The 24,260-nt window shown below is 44.0% G+C and overlaps 6 protein-coding genes across 6 annotated transcripts; 4 read left to right on the forward strand and 2 right to left on the reverse strand.

Moving 5' to 3' along the window:
- The first annotated feature begins 5,969 nt into the window (after positions 1-5,969).
- LOC133962001 (histone H2B-like) lies at positions 5,970-6,859 on the forward strand. Its single transcript, XM_062397429.1, has one exon. It carries the CDS (start codon positions 5,978-5,980, stop codon positions 6,350-6,352), a length of 375 nt encoding a protein of 124 aa, XP_062253413.1. The 5' UTR covers positions 5,970-5,977; the 3' UTR covers positions 6,353-6,859.
- Positions 6,860-8,719: 1,860 nt separating this feature from the next.
- Positions 8,720-9,135, reverse strand: LOC133962409 (histone H3). Its single transcript, XM_062398007.1, has one exon. It carries the CDS (start codon positions 9,128-9,130, stop codon positions 8,720-8,722), a length of 411 nt encoding a protein of 136 aa, XP_062253991.1. The 5' UTR covers positions 9,131-9,135.
- Positions 9,136-9,270: 135 nt separating this feature from the next.
- Positions 9,271-9,828, forward strand: LOC133962411 (histone H2A-like). Its single transcript, XM_062398008.1, has one exon. It carries the CDS (start codon positions 9,442-9,444, stop codon positions 9,826-9,828), a length of 387 nt encoding a protein of 128 aa, XP_062253992.1. The 5' UTR covers positions 9,271-9,441.
- Positions 9,829-18,739: 8,911 nt separating this feature from the next.
- LOC133962412 (histone H2B-like) lies at positions 18,740-19,150 on the forward strand. The gene has a single exon (XM_062398009.1). It carries the CDS (start codon positions 18,750-18,752, stop codon positions 19,122-19,124), a length of 375 nt encoding a protein of 124 aa, XP_062253993.1. The 5' UTR covers positions 18,740-18,749; the 3' UTR covers positions 19,125-19,150.
- Positions 19,151-21,480: 2,330 nt separating this feature from the next.
- Positions 21,481-21,912, reverse strand: LOC133962408 (histone H3). Its single transcript, XM_062398006.1, has one exon. The coding sequence runs from the start codon at positions 21,899-21,901 to the stop codon at positions 21,491-21,493; it is 411 nt and encodes a 136-aa protein (XP_062253990.1). The 5' UTR covers positions 21,902-21,912; the 3' UTR covers positions 21,481-21,490.
- A 294-nt stretch (positions 21,913-22,206) lies between these two features.
- Positions 22,207-22,599, forward strand: LOC133962283 (histone H2A-like). Its single transcript, XM_062397821.1, has one exon. It carries the CDS (start codon positions 22,213-22,215, stop codon positions 22,597-22,599), a length of 387 nt encoding a protein of 128 aa, XP_062253805.1. The 5' UTR covers positions 22,207-22,212.
- Positions 22,600-24,260: the final 1,661 nt, after the last annotated feature.

Genomic DNA, 24,260 nt, shown 5'->3' on the forward strand with positions numbered 1-24,260 from the left:
TGAGGGCGGACACTGACGCGCCACTGCGCTCCTTGGACGCGGACACGGCCTTCACGATGAGCTCACTGACACTAGGGCCGGCGGTCTTCGGTTTCACGACCTTCTTCTTGGCCGCTTTAACCTTGGCAGCGGCTGGCGCGGGAGCTGGAGCGACTTCTGCCATATTTCTCTTTGCGTATAGGTCAACGACGAACTATCGGAGCGAGTTACCGGACAGATGGAGAGTCCCGATCGGGAGGCGGTACTTGAACACACCATGAGAACCGTGGAGACTCAGTCGAGCCGTGGCTCCCGTGTGCAGTGTGAACGCCGAGACACTTGTGTTTTCTCTCCACTGATAAACGAGTAAAAACTCAGCGGGTGAGCGGTGCTGGAGACTGACAGTGAGGAAGCAGGTAGCGGACTTATTTGTCTTCATATTGAAGTCATGAAGAGCTCTGATACTCTCTGCATTTGGTCGGTGGAGCCTCCAAACACGACCCGTTCATCGCGGTGAGCAGCGCTGCTCAGCGGCTTTTCCCACTAGTTTCTCTCCTAAAATGAGTTCCAAAGCACCACAGCTCCACCAAAACCCGTTTCCTAGCTGCTCCACATGTTCACTCGGAGACACCTCGTGAAAACAAGCACCTGCTGATGATCTCTTTTTAATAAAATCAAGTAATTGTGCAGGTAGCAAACACACAGCTGATGGCCGAGGCTCCTGGTGAAGTTGAGCCAGACTTCCTATCAGAGCCGTGAACGTTTCATTCTGAGGATGCTGGAGAGTCAGTAGCGGTACAGTTCATATCCATGTTGAATTTGTCAATATTCACCTCAAGCAATGGTCCACTTAATATTGTGGCACTTTTCTCTCATTTAACACCAAAAGTTAACAGGCTACATCATTTATTTTCCAGAAAATGTTTAAGCTGTAAATGAATTTGAGAATTTTTCTACTTAGTAAATACCACCTTTTGCTCATCATATTAACACTGGGATACATGTTTCTGTATGTTTTGATCATTATTATTTTTGTAAAAAGATCATTTCAACATGACAAACGTTTCTGAAAAACGATTTGACCCGTGTGTGAGAAATCTCTGTAAACCTGTCAATACGTTACCTATTGATCAATAGATCAATTCTTCTCAGATTTGTATGGCCAATAACACATTCATATTACAAAAGAAGGCCTTAGTGTCAACAAACACTTTCACATACTGCACACGTGTGTACATTTGTGATAAACACAGTGTTTGTTGTGTAAATTGTAGCCTTGTAAACATTTCATTTTATCCATTCAAACAGACTTTATTTACATATTACTTTATATAAAAACACCATAACACACAATACTTTAAATGCCAACAATGATTGCCCCCGTCCCCCCCAGCATAACAAAAATAGCAGTGTTGTTGTTGATCTCATAGTTTTTAACTCATGAATCAAAGGTACGAAAGCAAAGACAAATTTGAGAGATGGTCCCTCTGCCCAGAGGTTAGTTGAGCTTGTTAAGATGCATTTATTAGTCCTAAACACATGCACAGACATGCAGAGGCACACTCATGCAGGGAGGGAAAATTAACCTCTGCTTTTAACCCATCTGGTGCAGGACACACAGAGCAGTGAGCGACCATGTACGGCGCCCGGGGAGCAAATGTTGAGGGAGTAAGGTGCCTTGCTCAGGGGCACTAGACAGGGTACGGAGAATCCTCTGGATTTTTTTGACAGATAAATATCGGTTCGTCTTTTTGTGGTTTCTCCGTGGAGACGAACCAGAGACGAACCAGAGACCTTTTCTGCCCATAGTCCAAGTATTTGCCACTAGTGTCACCGCCTCTGTAAGACTGAAATCTGTATTATCCATGTGTGCGTGTCTGTGAAGCTGGCAATGAAAGTCAACTTTAAACAAAATGCCGTTTGTTAGACAGGGGCAGTTTGGGAAGAATATGTGTGGGAAATGTGTAGCCCTCACATAGTGACTTTTAGTAACCTTTGCTGCTTGGTGTTAATCTGGAAGCTGGTTAAAATGAGTGTGCTTCACATCGCTGTTCAAACTTGCAGCTGTCTGATAAGGCCTGTTTTGGGAACTTTGAATCTGCGACATTCATTACGCTGTCGTCGTTGTTGACGGACAGCTACGGGTAGCGGGGGTTTGAAAATACAATGTTAAGGATGCCCCCACGAAAACCATGACCATTTCATCCAATGTCCTTATCTGCAAATCAAACCAGATGAATATAGGAAAACAGAATCCAGCCGTATGTCAGGTTGTAATCAACAACACTTTCAAGCATACATGAGGTGCTTTTAAAGATGGTCAGTATCCAATGTTGCCAAATGAAAGGGCAACATAGTCACGCTGTCACCCCGGACTTATACTACATGTTCATGTCCATAACACTGTCAAAAACAGTGCCAGACAAGCATCAAGTGCTTACACTGCTGGACACTTAACCAACACGTTTGGTTGGGGATTGTGTTTTAGATAAAAAGCTATTTAAGTAATCAACAAATAAACAAACCATACTTGGTCACTTAGGTTACAATTTTTATTCTAATAATGTTATGGAGGGTTTTAATAGCTGGGGTCAAAAGGACTCAAAAGATAAACAATTTAAATGTGAGGATGACAGGAGGGCTAAGGGAGAGATTGTGAGCTGAGTCTTTGTGTGACCACTGTTTTGCTCAATATCCATACATTGACTAAGTACTTCCACAATCAGTCCTAATGATACTCTTATTTCTAACCAAGCCTTTTTCACAGGCACTATTCCTACTTGATGGAAACGTGCTACAGTCCTACGGCTACTCAAAACTGATAAAGTGTCAGACTTTAATATCTACCGTCCTACACCCAAACCTGTGGAGGCGCTAGCGCACCATAGACTTAAGCGGCCATGATAAGCCACGGAGGAAGAAGATGCCCGCCTGCCTTTGTCTTCTATCAGGTCCTCAGTCAGCCTATGAATGGCTGTGGTTCCGCGGAGCGGGGCATTGACTAGATCTCATCTTACTGAAGAAAGATGTCTGGACGAGGAAAGGGAGGAAAAGGCCTCGGTAAAGGAGGCGCAAAGCGTCACCGCAAAGTTCTCCGTGATAACATCCAGGGAATTACCAAGCCCGCCATCCGCCGCCTGGCTCGCCGTGGCGGAGTGAAGCGTATCTCCGGTCTGATCTACGAGGAGACCCGCGGCGTGTTGAAGGTTTTCCTTGAGAACGTGATCCGCGATGCTGTCACCTACACCGAGCACGCCAAGAGGAAGACCGTCACCGCCATGGACGTGGTGTATGCTCTGAAGAGACAGGGTCGCACTCTGTACGGCTTCGGCGGATAAACTTACTTTCCAACAGGCCAACAACACAACGGCTCTTTTAAGAGCCACACACTTCGACAAAGAGAGCTCATATCCTCTGCTTATCAACAATAACTTGTTATCCGAGTAGATGTCTTACATTGTCAAGATTCCGAAGTTATTTCATGACAAAACATCAAATAATAACATTATAAATCGTAGTTTCCTCTTTAATTCCAAATTTGTAAGTGACACTTGCAAAACAGTTTGTTCATACTGTTATTTATATATACATGTGTCGATATACTGTAGTAACAGCAGGCAGCCGACAGACTGAGCTGCTCTCCAGATACCGGAACAACGTCCACTACCAGTTGAACTCTCTTACAGGTCTGGTCAGAAGCTTTGTTTTCCAGTAGCTCAGCTTCTCTCGTTTTATTGCAGCTTCTTGTCTGTTCTGAGTTTGGAAAATGAGCTATGGAGCTGCATACACTTGATCAGTTGAACATTAAGTTGAGTAAAAAACTGTTTAAATCTGTTTTCAGGAACAGGGACAGAGCTGTTTGATTAGGTGCTGCACCTGATCAGTTTTTTGCTTTGAATGGATGTTGAGGCGCAGAGCGCAGCCGCTTTACGCTTCAAGTCTGTGTAGAAACCCACATAGTTGAAAAACGAGTAACCCCCTGTATCTACATAACTATGACATCAACAACAATCTGGCCACAAATTAAGGTAGTTACATTATTCATTCCATCTTTCACTCAAGCATGTGGAGAGAGTGGTAAGACAACCAGAAAAACTGAAATGTTGGTCAAGCTCAATAAATTCATCATGTTACAACAATTATCTGACTACTATTTTAATTCAAATGGATTAACAAACAGACATTAACATGAATACACAGACACTCACACACATATCCGCATGCACACATTTATATATATACACACAGGCACTCAGTGCATAACTAAATTCACAATGAGCAACTACATTTGCTGCTATGAAGAACATGCGTTAAACACTGACGTTCCCTCGTACTGCGGGAGTTTGGCAACGGCCTTACACTGAAGCCTTCTGGACCCTGACTGACTGACCTATGGACTCACTCACTGGTTAATGGAGACACTATTGCAATACACACTCAAAATAAAACACAGCACTTGATTGGTTGTGTAACCAGATGTTACCAGTGAGAAACTTTGTATTATAACTGTGTCCACTGTTCTTCAACAAAGTCACTCACCAGATTGTTCATGGTAACGCTCCTCACATATCACTGTGTTGCTCTGAGCGAGTGAGTGGGCTCCCAGGGCCTGTGTGCATGTGTGTGCTGTCGGGGATTGCAGTGCATGCACTTTGAAAGACAACGTGTTATTATGAAAGTCTATCTGAGTGATGTAGGTGACTTTTTACCGGCTGAAATCTCCCTGTACTCTATTAAACAGGTCTTGACGCTGCAGCTAATTGGACTATACTATTCGGAGGCAGCAGGCAGGACCAAGTGTCTATAACGTGTCTAATTTAATCAATTTTAAATAATAATGACCATTGTAATAAAAATGTGCAAAATTTATCACAATCATATTTTTTTCCCTTCTTTTCTTTGGGAGGGCGGTTGGCCAGCTACACCTGTATATGTTCCACGCACAAAGGAGCCGATACCGGTTCTGCTGATGGGTTGATGCTCTTCTACGGCACACAACAAACCTTCTTGCTCCTACACGTTTGGCCGTTCTATCCTGGAGGAGCTAGATTATCTCTGCTACCTGATAGGACTTCAGGGACCGCCTAATGCTACAGGTAGTGACAAGGACACTAGCAGAGCATGAAACTTCAGAAGATTCAGTCAGGAAGGATGAGGAGAGAGCGAAGGCCAGCACATATAAAACTGTTCCCTTTGTGTTGTTGTCTTGCTTGTGCCTCTTTATTGCACTTGTTGTCACTTTCATTTGCACAAAAACCGGTGAAATTCATTCACAATCACTTGGGCTTCCTAAATGGAAAGGTTGATGAATCTGAAGTCCAACTGACTTGGTGTTTTACTGTGACATTAAGATTAAGATTAAGATGCATTTATTAGTCCCAAACACATGTACAGACATGCAAAGGCACACTCATGCAGGTGGGGAAATTTAATCTCTGCTTTTAACCCATCTGGTGCAGGACACAGAGCAGTGAGCGACCATGTATGGCGCTCGGGAGCAGATGTTGGGGGAGTAAGGTGCCTTGCTCAGGGGCACTAGACAGGGTAGGGAGACTCTTGGATTTTTGGACAGATCAATCCAGGTTCTTCTTTTGTTGTCTCTCTGTGGAGGCGAACCAGAGACCTTCTCTGCCCATAGTCCAAGTTTCTGCCACTAGACCACCGCCTCTCCACGGTGTTCCCTTATCATTTAGAGCTGTGTATTTATCAGGTTGCCTTGGTTCAGATTGTTCTAAATGATACGTATGTGATGCTAACATAAATAATAATATGCTTCAGGGACATCTTGCATTTCTTAACCCCCCAACAGTTCAACCTCTGTCCCCAGCAGAATAATGGACTCATGAACATGGAGACACTCCCACGTGCTGTTACACTGGCGCTCCACATTCAGCCAATGACAGAGAGGGAACGGCACATACCGCTTTACATGTAACGTGTTCATATACAGCCTGGCCGTCAACGCCTGTATTCATTTGAACGAACAAATCTCGTGACAATGCCTGAAGTAGCGAAGCCAGCGCCCAAAAAGGGCTCCAAGAAAGCGGTGGCGAAGGCCCCCGGCAAGGGCGGAAAGAAGAGGAGAAAGTCCAGGAAGGAGAGCTACGCCATCTACGTGTACAAGGTGCTGAAGCAGGTCCACCCCGACACTGGGATTTCCTCCAAGGCCATGGGCATCATGAACTCCTTCGTGAGCGACATCTTCGAGCGCATCGCCGGTGAGGCCTCTCGTCTGGCTCATTACAACAAGCGCTCCACCATTACCTCCAGGGAGATTCAGACCGCCGTCCGCCTGCTGCTGCCCGGGGAGCTGGCCAAACACGCCGTGTCTGAGGGCACCAAGGCAGTGACCAAGTACACCAGCTCCAAGTAAACAACTTTGCGGAGACATCAAACCAACGGCTCTTTTAAGAGCCACACACTTTCTCTATGGAGACAAACTGTCCTGACTCTAACGAGATGTTCATCAAAATGGAAACAGCCTCTCTTTACTAATAATGTAACCTTGATGAATTCAATTGAAGAGGATACGCCTATTGAATACATCCTGCATAACCTCTAGAATTGAAAATAGTTTCTTTCAAATCCAATTGCACTTTTCTACTGCAGGACGTGTTGTCCTCTCTCTCAAATCAGTGATCTGCCACATCCTCTTCAGCTGCTATGATATCATTGATAATTTGACCATGGCCCTAATCTCCTGAGGTTAACTTGTGTTGTTGCCGACACATGACTGTGACTTTAAGGTCAGAGGAATCCTTTTTTTTTTAAAGCAGTATTATCAATTATCAATCTTGACAAATATACTGTGTGTGCTTACTACTCTGTGAATATTGGGCAACCTTGAGCGAAAAACCAAACCAATGTTATTATTTTTCCCTTAGCCCTCCTGTTGTCCTCAAATTGTAATTATTATAGTTTTAAACAAAAATATATATTGGAAAATTATAACTCAAATGTACATTTCAAGTGTTTTTATTCCCCCCTGAGGTAATGCATAAATAAGGTATTTTTGAATGGTTCAAATAACATGTTTACATGCTACTATTTACCCACACCAATCTACACAAACACTTTCACATACTGCACATGTGTGTACATTCTGGATACACAGTGTGTTGGTTGACACTAAAGCCTTCATTTGTAATATTAATGTGGTTTTGTTAACATATGGACAGGTTGACTGAGAGCTAACACTGATGAGACAAATAGTTTTTCAAAAACAGCAGAGACAATGCAAACTCCACTGAAGCATAAACATATTCTACAAAATAAATGATACAACCTTTTGACTTTTTGTATTAAATGAGAAATGAGTGGGAATAGGACATTGATATGGTTGCCTTGGAAATCAATGTGTGACTGTTGGTAAGATGCATCAATGCAAGTACAATTGCAGTGACAGGGATCAATCCGGGTCTATGTCGTTGGGGTAAACATGTCCTGTTGATGAATGACTGTACGGCAACTGTTACAAATATGTTCAAGGCTGCAAATATTTCACATGTGTATGAGAGCCCCAATCCCTGGGGGACATGTTTTACCAAAGACACATTTTTAAATAACTTATACTGTTTAATAAATGTTTGCACCGAGTAGATGGGTTTCTCAGAAAAGGCTAGGTCATGTCATTTCAAATAAACAGTTTATTTCATTGCACCTCTGGCCATGGTTCCAATTAACAGGTGAAGCGAAAGTAGCAATATTAGCGATGTTTCGTACGTGAACAATTCATTTTGAAAAAAATCCTTACAAGGACGTGGGAGTAACGAGTCCTCTCAAAGAGAGAATCGTTCATGTTCTCCTTGCCGCGCATCGGGACTGTTGCCTAGGCTGATGCAGGTCACGTGAAAAAGGCTCCAAAGACTCGTAACCGGCAGATGAACAAATCATTGAGCTGAAGACACGGTCGGGAGGTGAACGATTCGTTCATCTGCCGGGTACGAGTCTTTGGCTCATTTTCCACGTGACCTGCATAGGCTCAGAAGGGGAAACAGAAAGGATCTGTTTACCTCGTTCACTTTCGCGTGACTAGGTTTAGTAAGACCTGAATGATATTTGTTCACAAGTGATAAATACAGGTTTCGTCATTTCAACTTTTTGTACTTTACTTACAGTTCAGTGCAGCGTAATTGTTTGCCGTGATAATTAAATGCTAATTTGATAATAATTGACCATTTCAAATCATCCAAACTGTCATAATACATTAATTTAATGCAGGAATTCCCGCATTGAAATGAATGAATGACTTGAAAAACGATTTGTTCATTTTACTGAACGAGATGCAAAGAACCAAGTTGGTAAAATGATCCGATCTTCCCATCACTAAGCAATATTAATGATTAGATTAATAGCAGGCCAGGTCTTAGCTTGCATACTTTCCAATGTGTATTATTTGCAGAGCTACTAATGTATATTATTAATGTAAATGTATAATAATTTACTGTCAACTCTCTTATGTAGTATTATGAAATACTAAAAACGTGTTGTAAAACTAAAATGGATAAATGTTTAAATCTATAGACAGATTTGTAATATACTTTGGTTACTTTACATAAAGTAATTGAATTAAGTATAGCCTCAATGGTATTGATATTTACTTTGAACTCTGCAGTCAATTATTCAGTGTGTTATATGTATTGACGGTGCTTAGAAGCGGGGCGGCGGAGGAGTTTTGTCTTGAGTGCAGTGAAGTGGCTCTTAAAAGAGCCGTTGTTATGGCCAGTGGAGGAACAGTGGTTTAAGCTCTCTCTCCGCGGATGCGGCGGGCCAGCTGGATGTCCTTGGGCATGATGGTAACCCTTTTGGCGTGGATGGCGCACAGGTTGGTGTCCTCAAAGAGGCCGACCAGGTAAGCCTCGCTGGCCTCCTGAAGAGCCATGACAGCGGAGCTCTGGAAGCGCAGGTCGGTCTTGAAATCCTGAGCGATTTCTCTCACCAGGCGCTGGAAGGGCAGCTTGCGGATCAGCAGCTCAGTAGATTTCTGGTAGCGACGGATCTCTCTCAGAGCCACGGTACCGGGCCTGTAACGGTGAGGCTTCTTCACGCCGCCGGTAGCCGGGGCGCTCTTACGCGCAGCCTTGGTGGCCAGCTGCTTCCTGGGGGCTTTGCCTCCGGTGGATTTACGAGCGGTCTGCTTGGTTCTTGCCATTTTGTTTCTTGTCTCTGCGATCGGGAGAAAGAGTGGAGCGCTTGACAGACACTGTGCTTATAAACTGCAGAGCCGTGACATGGTGACGCTGCTCCAGATCCCCGGGTCCTGATCGGTGATAGGCTCCTCCTGAGGTACTCGCTGCTTAATGGACAAAAGTGCAGGCCGTCCTCCGCTGCTCTGCCTGAGGCTTCTATTGTGGTTGGTCTGGCATGAATCGTCCCGCTCGATCCATGGATATATAAACGAGGGTTCGAGCTGTTCACCGCAGTTTCTTCTGGCGTGTCTTAGGGAATCAATCTATTTCTATTATGTCTGGTAGAGGTAAAACCGGCGGAAAGGCCAGGGCGAAGGCAAAGACTCGCTCTTCCCGCGCCGGGCTCCAGTTCCCCGTCGGTCGTGTTCACAGGCTGCTGCGTAAAGGCAACTACGCACATCGCGTTGGTGCCGGCGCCCCCGTCTACCTGGCGGCTGTGCTGGAGTACCTCACCGCTGAGATCCTGGAGCTGGCTGGAAACGCCGCCCGCGACAACAAGAAGAGCCGTATCATCCCCCGCCACCTGCAGCTGGCCGTCCGCAACGACGAGGAGCTCAACAAACTCCTGGGCGGAGTGACCATCGCTCAGGGCGGCGTGCTGCCCAACATCCAGGCTGTTCTTCTGCCCAAGAAGACCGAGAAGGCCCCAAAGTCCAAGTAAAGCAAAGCTGCTGGAAACCACCGACACAAAGGCTCTTTTAAGAGCCACACACTCACCTCCAAAGAGCAGAACTCCTCATATCACCCATCGACTTAAAGTACACGCAAAAGTCTTTTTTAGATAAGATTCAACTTTATCGTCCTTGCACAGTACAAGTGCTTATTAAAAACTAAACGCAGTTTAGCATAAAACCAGAAGTGCAAAAAAGGCGGTCACAGTGCAGAGTGCATATTTTAAGTGAAGTGAAATTTGTAAATACATAAGACATATACAGTGGGAAATGTATATGGAATAGTGCAGTATTAAGAGGTATAAGAACGATGAATACACTACGAGCAAGATACATGTATATATAAATATGAATACACTATTGGATGCATAAAGATACACACTTCAAATTGCAGTACGTCTAAGGTACATGGCTCCTTGGCATACATCTCTCATGATGGACGGTATGAATCCAAAAACAACACATATTATCTTGCTAATGAAATAGAAACTAGTGTGGGTAGAATAAATTTAATGCAACATTCACCCTCTTTACATTTGTCATTGTGCAAATCTAGGGTGAGAAGTAAACATATCTATTCCTTACACATTTTACAAACTATTATATGATAGTAATGTAGTCCTAAACAATCACTCTGGTACCTTTGCTTAATCTGTAACATGAGCTTTGAAAAGTTAGGTGCCGTGTGTCCGGTCACATGTTGGATTACAGACGTGTTTCACATGAATCTCGTGTTCATTCAAAACATTGACCAAGTCCTCTGTTGTAATAAAGTGCCCCAGTACACATGACAGTGATCCAGCATACACAACTTCAGGACCATTGAAGTGGAGCAGCTAAATGGAAATTAGCCATCATTATTATTATTGTATACTTCCCTCCTGTGATTCTTCTGGTGTGACAGTGATGAGGCTGTCCTGAACGACACTGCATGGAGCTCTGTCCAAGGGGTGAATGGTTTGGACTCCTCCATTAAACGTTTTGACCACTGACGTTCACTCTTGTTCCCCAGAGGAGCGTGACTTTGATCAATTCAACCAGAAGCTCCACTTCTTTTCTGAGCTTTCAACCACTTCTCAGGGTCTTCTTCACTGAACTCAAATAGCTTTGGCCTTATCAGGTGAGCTAATGTTTAATGCTGGTCATGAGATGACCCATGGGCCAGTCATTGATCAGTCAGAAAAATAATCAGGCAGAAAAAAATAGGCTCTGTGTGAATGTATCTATGCTCTAAATGGCCGTGTGTGTATATGAATGCATGTCTGGGGATATGTCGGTCTGTGTATTCATGTTAATGTCTGTTTGTTAATCTATTTGTATTAAGACACAAGACAGACCATTTTAGCAACATGATGGATTTACTTTGCTTGACCATAGATGTGTTGGTTCTGGTGTTATTACCATTCTCTCCATGTGCTTGAGTGACAGGTGGATTGAGTAATGTCGACAACACTTGCTTCATTTGTGGTCACACCATTTTTTTTGTTATAGTTATCTAGATACAGTCATCTAATTTTTCACCTACGTGTGTTTCTGCACAGACTTGAAGCGTAAAGTGGCTGCGCTCTGCTCCACAACAACCTCTGGGCATCAAACTGTTGAAGTGCAGCACCTTAACAAAACAAACATCACTGTCCATGGACCTGAAACAAGATTAAAAAACATATTATTTTACTCTGAAAAAATGATCTTAGTGTTCTAATCATAAATCTGAGAAAAGCCTCACCTGGAAAAACTCTCTACTCCCTCTGTTGGTGTTGCAGTGTCTGATGACAGTTCCTCAATACTTTAGTTTAATGACAGCCACTGATCAAGTTGATGCAGCTACAGAGCTCATTTGTATGACTCAAACAAGCAGGTGCAAAAAAAGAGGAGAAGCTGAGCGACTGGAAAACAAAGCTTCTGACAGGACATGGAGGAGAGTTTGTCTGGTAGTGGACGTTGTTCCGGTTCACATCATTTGGAGAGCAGCTTCATCTGTTGGCTGCCTGATGATACTACAGTACATATTCATATATATATGATGTGAAGTTGGAATTGTCATTTTCCTAAGCAGCAGTCACTTACATATTTAGCAAGGAAAGACACGAGGAAACTACTATAACTCTAACAACAAAGGCACACTATTTAAGAAGTATGGTTAATGAAATAAAGTGGATATCGCTGAACATCATATTACATGATGTATGTGTGTCAGTAGTAGTCTGCCTCTCCTTCACTCAGAGTCTAGAGCTATGTGTTATATTATTTGATGTGAACTAACTTCTAAATCTTAACATTGAACAAAAGACTTGACTCCCTTTAGTTAAGAACTCGGTCTCTCATATATTTATGGCCAGTGGTGATGATTTATGAGGAAACAGCTCTTTGTGCAAAGATGTGTGTGGCTCTTAAAAGAGCCTTTTACCAGGATGGACATGTTTCACTGTGAGTACAGCTCACTTCTTCTTGGCTGCGGTCTTCTTCGCTTTGGGTTTGGCGACCTTCTTCGCGGGGGCTTTCTTGGCAGCAGGGGCCTTTTTCACCACCTTCTTGGGGCTCTTCGCCACTTTCTTGGGGCTCTTCGCCACCTTCTTGGGGCTCTTGGTGGGCGTCTTGGCCGCTGCTGGTTTGGTCACCTTCTTCGGGGACTTTTTAGCGGCTGCTGGCTTCTTGGCTGCCGCCGACTTGGGCTTTTTAGCCACTGCGGGTTTCTTGGCGGCGGGCTTCTTCGCTTTGGGAGCGGCCTTCTTCACCGGCTTCTGGACCTTGGTCTCCACCTTCTTGCTCATCTTGAACGAGCCGGTGGCCCCGGTTCCCTTGGTCTGGACCAGGGTCCCACTGACCACCAGCTTCTTGATGGTGGTGTTGACGCGGGAATTGTTCTTCTCCACATCGTAGCCTCCGGCAGCCAGAGCCTTCTTGAGGGCGGACACTGACGCGCCACTGCGCTCCTTGGACGCGGCCACGGCCTTCACGATGAGCTCACTGACACTAGGGCCGGCGGTCTTCGGTTTCACGACCTTCTTCTTGGCCGCTTTAACCTTGGCGGCGGCTGGCGCGGGAGCTGGAGCGACTTCTGCCATATTTCTCTTTGCGTATAGATCAACGACGAACTATCGGAGCGAGTTACCGGACTGATGGAGAGTCCCGATCGGGAGGCGGTACTTGAACACACCATGAGAACCGTGGAGACTCAGTCGAGCCGTGGCTCCCGTGTGCAGTGTGAACGCCGAGACACTTGTGTTTTCTCTCCACTGATAAACGAGTAAAAACTCAGCGGGTGAGCGGTGCTGGAGGCTGACAGTGAGGAAGCAGGTAGCGGACTTATTTGTCTTCATATTGAAGTCATGAAGAGCTCTGATACTCTCTGCATTTGGTCGGTGGAGCCTCCAAACACGACCCGTTCATCGCGGTGAGCAGCGCTGCTCAGCGGCTTTTCCCACTAGTTTCTCTCCTAAAATGAGTTCCAAAGCACCACAGCTCCACCAAAACCCGTTTCCTAGCTGCTCCACATGTTCACTCGGAGACACCTCGTGAAAACAAGCACCTGCTGATGATCTCTTTTTAATAAAATCAAGTAATTGTGCAGGTAGCAAACACACAGCTGATGGCCGAGGCTCCTGGTGAAGTTGAGCCAGACTTCCTATCAGAGCCGTGAACGTTTCATTCTGAGGATGCTGGAGAGTCAGTAGCGGTACAGTTCATATCCATGTTGAATTTGTCAATATTCACCTCAAGCAATGGTCCACTTAATATTGTGGCACTTTTCTCTCATTTAACACCAAAAGTTAACAGGCTACATCATTTATTTTCCAGAAAATGTTTAAGCTGTAAATGAATTTGAGAATTTTTCTACTTAGTAAATACCACCTTTTGCTCATCATATTAACACTGGGATACATGTTTCTGTATGTTTTGATCATTATTATTTTTGTAAAAAGATCATTTCAACATGACAAACGTTTCTGAAAAACGATTTGACCCGTGTGTGAGAAATCTCTGTAAACCTGTCAATAGGTTACCTATTGATCAATAGATCAATTCTTCTCACATTTGTATGGCCAAAAACACATTCCTATTACAAAAGAAGGCCTTAGTGTCAACAAACACTTTCACATACTGCACACGTGTGTACATTTGTGATAAACACAGTGTTTGTTGTGTAAATTGTAGCCTTGTAAACATTTCATTTTATCCATTCAAACAGACTTTATTTACATATTACTTTATATAAAAACACCATAACACACAATACTTTAAATGCCAACAATGATTGCCCCCGTCCCCCCCAGCATAACAAAAATAGCAGTGTTGTTGTTGATCTCATAGTTTTTAACTCATGAATCAAAGGTACGAAAGCAAAGACAAATTTGAGAGATGGTCCCTCTGCCCAGAGGTTAGTTGAGCTTGTTAAGATGCATTTATTAGTCCTAAACACATGCACAGACATGCAGAGGCACACTCATGCAGGGAGGGAAAATTAACCTCTGCTTTTAACCCATCTGGTGCAGGACACACAGAGCAGTGAGCGACCATGTACGGCGCTCGGGGAGCAAATGTTGAGGGAGTAAGGTGCCTTGCTCAGGGGCACTAGACAGGGTACGGAGAATCCTCTGGATTTTTTTGACAGATAAATATCGGTTCGTCTTTTTGTGGTTTCTCCGTGGAGACGAACCAGAGACGAACCAGAGACCTTTTCTGCCCATAGTCCAAGTTTCTGCCTCTAGTGTCACCGCCTCTGTAAGACTGAAATCTGTATTATCCATGTGTGCGTGTCTGTGAAGCTGGCAATGAAAGTCAACTTTAAACAAAATGCCGTTTGTTAGACAGGGGCAGTTTGGGAAGAATATGTGTGGGAAATGTGTAGCCCTCACATAGTGACTTTTAGTAACCTTTGCTGCTTGGTGTTAATCTGGAAGCTGGTTAAAATGAGTGTGCTTCACATCGCTGTTCAAACTTGCAGCTGTCTGATAAGGCCTGTTTTGGGAACTTTGAATCTGCGACATTCATTACGCTGTCGTCGTTGTTGACGGACAGCTACGGGTAGCGGGGGTTTGAAAATACAATGTTAAGGAGACCCCCACGAAAACCATGACCATTTCATCCAATGTCCTTATCTGCAAATCAAACCAGATGAATATAGGAAAACAGAATCCAGCCGTATGTCAGGTTGTAATCAACAACACTTTCAAGCATACATGAGGTGCTTTTAAAGATGGTCAGTATCCAATGTTGCCAAATGAAAGGGCAACATAGTCACGCTGTCACCCCGGACTTATACTACATGTTCATGTCCATAACACTGTCAAAAACAGTGCCAGACAAGCATCAAGTGCTTACACTGCTGGACACTTAACCAACATGTTTGGTTGGGGATTGTGTTTTAGATAAAAAGCTATTTAAGTAATCAACAAATAAACAAACCATACTTGGTCACTTAGGTTACAATTTTTATTCTAATAATGTTATGGAGGGTTTTAATAGCTGGGGTCAAAAGGACTCAAAAGATAAACAATTTAAATGTGAGGATGACAGGAGGGCTAAGGGAGAGATTGTGAGCTGAGTCTTTGTGTGACCACTGTTTTGCTCAATATCCATACATTGACTAAGTACTTCCACAATCAGTCCTAATGATACTCTTATTTCTAACCAAGCCTTTTTCACAGGCACTATTCCTACTTGATGGAAACGTGCTACAGTCCTACGGCTACTCAAAACTGATAAAGTGTCAGACTTTAATATCTACCGTCCTACACCCAAACCTGTGGAGGCGCTAGCGCACCATAGACTTAAGCGGCCATGATAAGCCACGGAGGAAGAAGATGCCCGCCTGCCTTTGTCTTCTATCAGGTCCTCAGTCAGCCTATGAATGGCTGTGGTTCCGCGGAGCGGGGCATTGACTAGATCTCATCTTACTGAAGAAAGATGTCTGGACGAGGAAAGGGAGGAAAAGGCCTCGGTAAAGGAGGCGCAAAGCGTCACCGCAAAGTTCTCCGTGATAACATCCAGGGAATTACCAAGCCCGCCATCCGCCGCCTGGCTCGCCGTGGCGGAGTGAAGCGTATCTCCGGTCTGATCTACGAGGAGACCCGCGGCGTGTTGAAGGTTTTCCTTGAGAACGTGATCCGCGATGCTGTCACCTACACCGAGCACGCCAAGAGGAAGACCGTCACCGCCATGGACGTGGTGTATGCTCTGAAGAGACAGGGTCGCACTCTGTACGGCTTCGGCGGATAAACTTACTTTCCAACAGGCCAACAACACAACGGCTCTTTTAAGAGCCACACACTTCGACAAAGAGAGCTCATATCCTCTGCTTATCAACAATAACTTGTTATCCGAGTAGATGTCTTACATTGTCAAGATTCCGAAGTTATTTCATGACAAAACATCAAATAATAACATTATAAATCGTAGTTTCCTCTTTAATTCCAAATTTGTAAGTGCCACTTGAAAAACAGTTTGTTCATACTGTTATTTATATATACATGTGTCGATATACTGTAGTAACAGCAGGCAGCCGACAGACTGAGCTGCTCTCCAGATACCGGAACAACGTCCACTACCAGTTGAACTCTCTTACATGTCTGGTCAGAAGCTTTGTTTTCCAGTAGCTCAGCTTCTCTCGTTTTATTGCAGCTTCTTGTCTGTTCTGAGTTTGGAAAATGAGCTATGGAGCTGCATACACTTGATCAGTTGAACATTAAGTTGAGTAAAAAACTGTTTAAATCTGTTTTCAGGAACAGGGACAGAGCTGTTTGATTAGGTGCTGCACCTGATCAGTTTTTTGCTTTGAATGGATGTTGAGGCGCAGAGCGCAGCCGCTTTACGCTTCAAGTCTGTGTAGAAACCCACATAGTTGAAAAACGAGTAACCCCCTGTATCTACATAACTATGACATCAACAACAATCTGGCCACAAATTAAGGTAGTTACATTATTCATTCCATCTTTCACTCAAGCATGTGGAGAGAGTGGTAAGACAACCAGAAAAACTGAAATGTTGGTCAAGCTCAATAAATTCATCATGTTACAACAATTATCTGACTACTATTTTAATTCAAATGGATTAACAAACAGACATTAACATGAATACACAGACACTCACACACATATCCGCACGCACACATTTATATATATACACACAGGCACTCAGTGCATAACTAAATTCACAATGAGCAACTACATTTGCTGCTATGAAGAACACAGGAGTGGTCCTCTACGTGCACACCACAGCGTGCGTTAAACACTGACGTTCCCTCGTACTGCGGGAGTTTGGCAACGGCCTTACACTGAAGCCTTCTGGACCCTGACTGACTGACCTATGGACTCACTCACTGGTTAATGGAGACACTATTGCAATACACACTCAAAATAAAACACAGCACTTGATTGGTTGTGTAACCAGATGTTACCAGTGAGAAACTTTGTATTATAACTGTGTCCACTGTTCTTCAACAAAGTCACTCACCAGATTGTTCATGGTAACGCTCCTCACATATCACTGTGTTGCTCTGAGCGAGTGAGTGGGCTCCCAGGGCCTGTGTGCATGTGTGTGCTGTCGGGGATTGCAGTGCATGCACTTTGAAAGACAACGTGTTATTATGAAAGTCTATCTGAGTGATGTAGGTGACTTTTTACCGGCTGAAATCTCCCTGTACTCTATTAAACAGGTCTTGACGCTGCAGCTAATTGGACTATACTATTCGGAGGCAGCAGGCAGGACCAAGTGTCTATAACGTGTCTAATTTAATCAATTTTAAATAATAATGACCATTGTAATAAAAATGTGCAAAATTTATCACAATCATATTTTTTTCCCTTCTTTTCTTTGGGAGGGCGGTTGGCCAGCTACACCTGTATATGTTCCACGCACAAAGGAGCCGATACCGGTTCTGCTGATGGGTTGATGCTCTTCTACGGCACACAACAAACCTTCTTGCTCCTACACGTTTGGCCGTTCTATCCTGGAGGAGCTAGATTATCTCTGCTACCTGATAGGACTTCAGGGACCGCCTAATGCTACAGGTAGTGACAAGGACACTAGCAGAGCATGAAACTTCAGAAGATTCAGTCAGGAAGGATGAGGAGAGAGCGAAGGCCAGCACATATAAAACTGTTCCCTTTGTGTTGTTGTCTTGCTTGTGCCTCTTTATTGCACTTGTTGTCACTTTCATTTGCACAAAAACCGGTGAAATTCATTCACAATCACTTGGGCTTCCTAAATGGAAAGGTTGATGAATCTGAAGTCCAACTGACTTGGTGTTTTACTGTGACATTAAGATTAAGATTAAGATGCATTTATTAGTCCCAAACACATGTAGAGACATGCAAAGGCACACTCATGCAGGTGGGGAAATTTAATCTCTGCTTTTAACCCATCTGGTGCAGGACACAGAGCAGTGAGCGACCATGTATGGCGCTCGGGAGCAGATGTTGGGGGAGTAAGGTGCCTTGCTCAGGGGCACTAGACAGGGTAGGGAGACTCTTGGATTTTTGGACAGATCAATCCAGGTTCTTCTTTTGTTGTCTCTCCGTGGAGGCGAACCAGAGACCTTCTCTGCCCATAGTCCAAGTTTCTGCCACTAGACCACCGCCTCTCCACGGTGTTCCCTTATCATTTAGAGCTGTGTATTTATCAGGTTGCCTTGGTTCAGATTGTTCTAAATGATACGTATGTGATGCTAACATAAATAATAATATGCTTCAGGGACATCTTGCATTTCTTAACCCCCCAACAGTTCAACCTCTGTCCCCAGCAGAATAATGGACTCATGAACATGGAGACACTCCCACGTGCTGTTACACTGGCGCTCCACATTCAGCCAATGACAGAGAGGGAACGGCACATACCGCTTTACATGTAACGTGTTCATATACAGCCTGGCCGTCAACGCCTGTATTCATTTGAACGAACAAATCTCGTGACAATGCCTGAAGTAGCGAAGCCAGCGCCCAAAAAGGGCTCCAAGAAAGCGGTGGCGAAGGCCCCCGGCAAGGGCGGAAAGAAGAGGAGAAAGTCCAGGAAGGAGAGCTACGCCATCTACGTGTACAAGGTGCTGAAGCAGGTCCACCCCGACACTGGGATTTCCTCCAAGGCCATGGGCATCATGAACTCCTTCGTGAGCGACATCTTCGAGCGCATCGCCGGTGAGGCCTCTCGTCTGGCTCATTACAACAAGCGCTCCACCATTACCTCCAGGGAGATTCAGACCGCCGTCCGCCTGCTGCTGCCCGGGGAGCTGGCCAAACACGCCGTGTCTGAGGGCACCAAGGCAGTGACCAAGTACACCAGCTCCAAGTAAACAACTTTGCGGAGACATCAAACCAACGGCTCTTTTAAGAGCCACACACTTTCTCTATGGAGACAAACTGTCCTGACTCTAACGAGATGTTCATCAAAATTGAAACAGCCTCTCTTTACTAATAATGTAACCTTGATGAATTCAATTGAAGAGGATACGCCTATTGAATACATCCTGCATAACCTCTAGAATTGAAAATAGTTTCTTTCAAATCCAATTGCACTTTTCTACTGCAGGACGTGTTGTCCTCTCTCTCAAATCAGTGATCTGCCACATCCTCTTCAGCTGCTATGATATCATTGATAATTTAACCATGGCCCTAATCTCCTGAGGTTAACTTGTGTTGTTGCCGACACATGACTGTGACTTTAAGGTCAGAGGAATCCTTTTTTTTTAAAGCAGTATTATCAATTATCAATCTTGACAAATATACTGTGTGTGCTTACTACTCTGTGAATATTGGGCAACCTTGAGCGAAAAACCAAACCAATGTTATTATTTTTCCCTTAGCCCTCCTGTTGTCCTCAAATTGTAATTATTATAGTTTTAAACAAAAATATATATTGGAAAATTATAACTCAAGTGTACATTTCAAGTGTTTTTATTCCCCCCTGAGGTAATGCATAAATAAGGTATTTTTGAATGGTTCAAATAACATGTTTACATGCTACTATTTACCCACACCAATCTACACAAACACTTTCACATACTGCACATGTGTGTACATTCTGGATACACAGTGTGTTGGTTGACACTAAAGCCTTCATTTGTAATATTAATGTGGTTTTGTTAACATATGGACAGGTTGACTGAGAGCTAACACTGATGAGACAAATAGTTTTTCAAAAACAGCAGAGACAATGCAAACTCCACTGAAGCATAAACATATTCTACAAAATAAATGATACAACCTTTTGACTTTTTGTATTAAATGAGAAATGAGTGGGAATAGGACATTGATATGGTTGCCTTGGAAATCAATGTGTGACTGTTGGTAAGATGCATCAATGCAAGTACAATTGCAGTGACAGGGATCAATCCGGGTCTATGTCGTTGGGGTAAACATGTCCTGTTGATGAATGACTGTACGGCAACTGTTACAAATATGTTCAAGGCTGCAAATATTTCACATGTGTATGAGAGCCCAAATCCCTGGGGGACATGTTTTACCAAAGACACATTTTTAAATAACTTATACTGTTTAATAAATGTTTGCACCGAGTAGATGGGTTTCTCAGAAAAGGCTAGGTCATGTCATTTCAAATAAACAGTTTATTTCATTGCACCTCTGGCCATGGTTCCAATTAACAGGTGAAGCGAAAGTAGCAATATTAGCGATGTTTTGTACGTGAACAATTCATTTTGAAAAAAATCCTTACAAGGACGTGGGAGTAACGAGTCCTCTCAAAGAGAGAATCGTTCATGTTCTCCTGGCCGCGCATCGGGACTGTTGCCTAGGCTGATGCAGGTCACGTGAAAAAGGCTCCAAAGACTCGTAACCGGCAGATGAACAAATCATTGAGCTGAAGACACGGTCGGGAGGTGAACGATTCGTTCATCTGCCGGGTACGAGTCTTTGGCTCATTTTCCACGTGACCTGCATAGGCTCAGAAGGGGAAACAGAAAGGATCTGTTTACCTCGTTCACTTTCGCGTGACTAGGTTTAGTAAGACCTGAATGATATTTGTTCACAAGTGATAAATACAGGTTTCGTCATTTCAACTTTTTGTACTTTACTTACAGTTCAGTGCAGCGTAATTGTTTGCCGTGATAATTAAATGCTAATTTGATAATAATTGACCATTTCAAATCATCCAAACTGTCATAATACATTAATTTAATGCAGGAATTCCCGCATTGAAATGAATGAATGACTTGAAAAACGATTTGTTCATTTTACTGAACGAGATGCAAAGAACCAAGTTGGTAAAATGATCCGATCTTCCCATCACTAAGCAATATTAATGATTAGATTAATAGCAGGCCAGGTCTTAGCTTGCATACTTTCCAATGTGTATTATTTGCAGAGCTACTAATGTATATTATTAATGTAGATGTATAATATTTTACTGTCAACTCTCTTATGTAGTATTATGAAATACTAAAAACGTGTTGTAAAACTAAAATGGATAAATGTTTAAATCTATAGACAGATTTGTAATATACTTTGGTTACTTTACATAAAGTAATTGAATTAAGTATAGCCTCAATGGTATTGATATTTACTTTGAACTCTGCAGTCAATTATTCAGTGTGTTATATGTATTGACGGTGCTTAGAAGCGGGGCGGCGGAGGAGTTTTGTCTTGAGTGCAGTGAAGTGGCTCTTAAAAGAGCCGTTGTTATGGCCAGTGGAGGAACAGTGGTTTAAGCTCTCTCTCCGCGGATGCGGCGGGCCAGCTGGATGTCCTTGGGCATGATGGTAACCCTCTTGGCGTGGATGGCGCACAGGTTGGTGTCCTCAAAGAGGCCGACCAGGTAAGCCTCGCTGGCCTCCTGAAGAGCCATGACAGCGGAGCTCTGGAAGCGCAGGTCGGTCTTGAAATCCTGAGCGATTTCTCTCACCAGGCGCTGGAAGGGCAGCTTGCGGATCAGCAGCTCAGTAGATTTCTGGTAGCGACGGATCTCTCTCAGAGCCACGGTACCGGGCCTGTAACGGTGAGGCTTCTTCACGCCGCCGGTAGCCGGGGCGCTCTTACGCGCAGCCTTGGTGGCCAGCTGCTTCCTGGGGGCTTTGCCTCCGGTGGATTTACGAGCGGTCTGCTTGGTTCTTGCCATTTTGTTTCTTGTCTCTGCGATCGGGAGAAAGAGTGGAGCGCTTGACAGACACTGTGCTTATAAACTGCAGAGCCGTGACATGGTGACGCTGCTCCAGATCCCCGGGTCCTGATCGGTGATAGGCTCCTCCTGAGGTACTCGCTGCTTAATGGACAAAAGTGCAGGCCGTCCTCCGCTGCTCTGCCTGAGGCTTCTATTGTGGTTGGTCTGGCATGAATCGTCCCGCTCGATCCATGGATATATAAACGAGGGTTCGAGCTGTTCACCGCAGTTTCTTCTGGCGTGTCTTAGGGAATCAATCTAGTTCCATTATGTCTGGTAGAGGTAAAACCGGCGGAAAGGCCAGGGCGAAGGCAAAGACTCGCTCTTCCCGCGCCGGGCTCCAGTTCCCCGTCGGTCGTGTTCACAGGCTGCTGCGTAAAGGCAACTACGCACATCGCGTTGGTGCCGGCGCCCCCGTCTACCTGGCGGCTGTGCTGGAGTACCTCACCGCTGAGATCCTGGAGCTGGCTGGAAACGCCGCCCGCGACAACAAGAAGAGCCGTATCATCCCCCGCCACCTGCAGCTGGCCGTCCGCAACGACGAGGAGCTCAACAAACTCCTGGGCGGAGTGACCATCGCTCAGGGCGGCGTGCTGCCCAACATCCAGGCTGTTCTTCTGCCCAAGAAGACCGAGAAGGCCCCAAAGTCCAAGTAAAGCAAAGCTGCTGGAAACCACCGACACAAAGGCTCTTTTAAGAGCCACACACTCACCTCCAAAGAGCAGAACTCCTCATATCACCCATCGACTTAAAGTACACGCAAAAGTCTTTTTCAGATAAGATTCAACTTTATCGTCCTTGCACAGTACAAGTGCTTATTAAAAACTAAACGCAGTTTAGCATAAAACCAGAAGTGCAAAAAAGGCGGTCACAGTGCAGAGTGCATATTTTAAGTGAAGTGAAATTTGTAAATACATAAGACATATACAGTGGGAAATGTATATGGAATAGTGCAGTATTAAGAGGTATAAGAACGATGAATACACTACGAGCAAGATACATGTATATATAAATATGAATACACTATTGGATGCATAAAGATACACACTTCAAATTGCAGTACGTCTAAGGTACATGGCTCCTTGGCATACATCTCTCATGATGGACGGTATGAATCCAAAAACAACACATATTATCTTGCTAATGAATTAGAAACTAGTGTGGGTAGAATAAATTTAATGCAACATTCACCCTCTTTACATTTGTCATTGTGCAAATCTAGGGTGAGAAGTAAACATATCTATTCCTTACACATTTTACAAACTATTATATGATAGTAATGTAGTCCTAAACAATCACTCTGGTACCTTTGCTTAATCTGTAACATGAGCTTTGAAAAGTTAGGTGCCGTGTGTCCGGTCACATGTTGGATTACAGACGTGTTTCACATGAATCTCGTGTTCATTCAAAACATTGACCAAGTCCTCTGTTGTAATAAAGTGCCCCAGTACACATGACAGTGATCCAGCATACACAACTTCAGGACCATTGAAGTGGAGCAGCTAAATGGAAATTAGCCATCATTATTATTATTGTATACTTCCCTCCTGTGATTCTTCTGGTGTGACAGTGATGAGGCTGTCCTGAACGACACTGCATGGAGCTCTGTCCAAGGGGTGAATGGTTTGGACTCCTCCATTAAACGTTTTGACCACTGACGTTCACTCTTGTTCCCCAGAGGAGCGTGACTTTGATCAATTCAACCAGAAGCTCCACTTCTTTTCTGAGCTTTCAACCACTTCTCAGGGTCTTCTTCACTGAACTCAAATAGCTTTGGCCTTATCAGGTGAGCTAATGTTTAATGCTGGTCATGAGATGACCCATGGGCCAGTCATTGATCAGTCAGAAAAATAATCAGGCAGAAAAAAATAGGCTCTGTGTGAATGTATCTATGCTCTAAATGGCCGTGTGTGTATATGAATGCATGTCTGGGGATATGTCGGTCTGTGTATTCATGTTAATGTCTGTTTGTTAATCTATTTGTATTAAGACACAAGACAGACCATTTTAGCAACATGATGGATTTACTTTGCTTGACCATAGATGTGTTGGTTCTGGTGTTATTACCATTCTCTCCATGTGCTTGAGTGACAGGTGGATTGAGTAATGTCGACAACACTTGCTTCATTTGTGGTCACACCATTTTTTTTGTTATAGTTATCTAGATACAGTCATCTAATTTTTCACCTACGTGTGTTTCTGCACAGACTTGAAGCGTAAAGTGGCTGCGCTCTGCTCCACAACAACCTCTGGGCATCAAACTGTTGAAGTGCAGCACCTTAACAAAACAAACATCACTGTCCATGGACCTGAAACA

The sequence above is a fragment of the Platichthys flesus genome, chromosome 10, assembly GCF_949316205.1.
Source record: "Platichthys flesus chromosome 10, fPlaFle2.1, whole genome shotgun sequence".
Classification (NCBI taxonomy): Eukaryota; Metazoa; Chordata; class Actinopteri; order Pleuronectiformes; family Pleuronectidae; genus Platichthys; species Platichthys flesus.

What these genes read in the sequence shown, in the direction of transcription:
- LOC133962001 (XM_062397429.1), top strand. Translation starts at nt 5,978, where the DNA reads ATGCCTGAAGTAGCGAAGCCAGCGCCCAAAAAGGGCTCCAAGAAAGCG.
- LOC133962409 (XM_062398007.1), bottom strand. Translation starts at nt 9,130, where the DNA reads ATGGCAAGAACCAAGCAGACCGCTCGTAAATCCACCGGAGGCAAAGCC.
- LOC133962411 (XM_062398008.1), top strand. Translation starts at nt 9,442, where the DNA reads ATGTCTGGTAGAGGTAAAACCGGCGGAAAGGCCAGGGCGAAGGCAAAG.
- LOC133962412 (XM_062398009.1), top strand. Translation starts at nt 18,750, where the DNA reads ATGCCTGAAGTAGCGAAGCCAGCGCCCAAAAAGGGCTCCAAGAAAGCG.
- LOC133962408 (XM_062398006.1), bottom strand. Translation starts at nt 21,901, where the DNA reads ATGGCAAGAACCAAGCAGACCGCTCGTAAATCCACCGGAGGCAAAGCC.
- LOC133962283 (XM_062397821.1), top strand. Translation starts at nt 22,213, where the DNA reads ATGTCTGGTAGAGGTAAAACCGGCGGAAAGGCCAGGGCGAAGGCAAAG.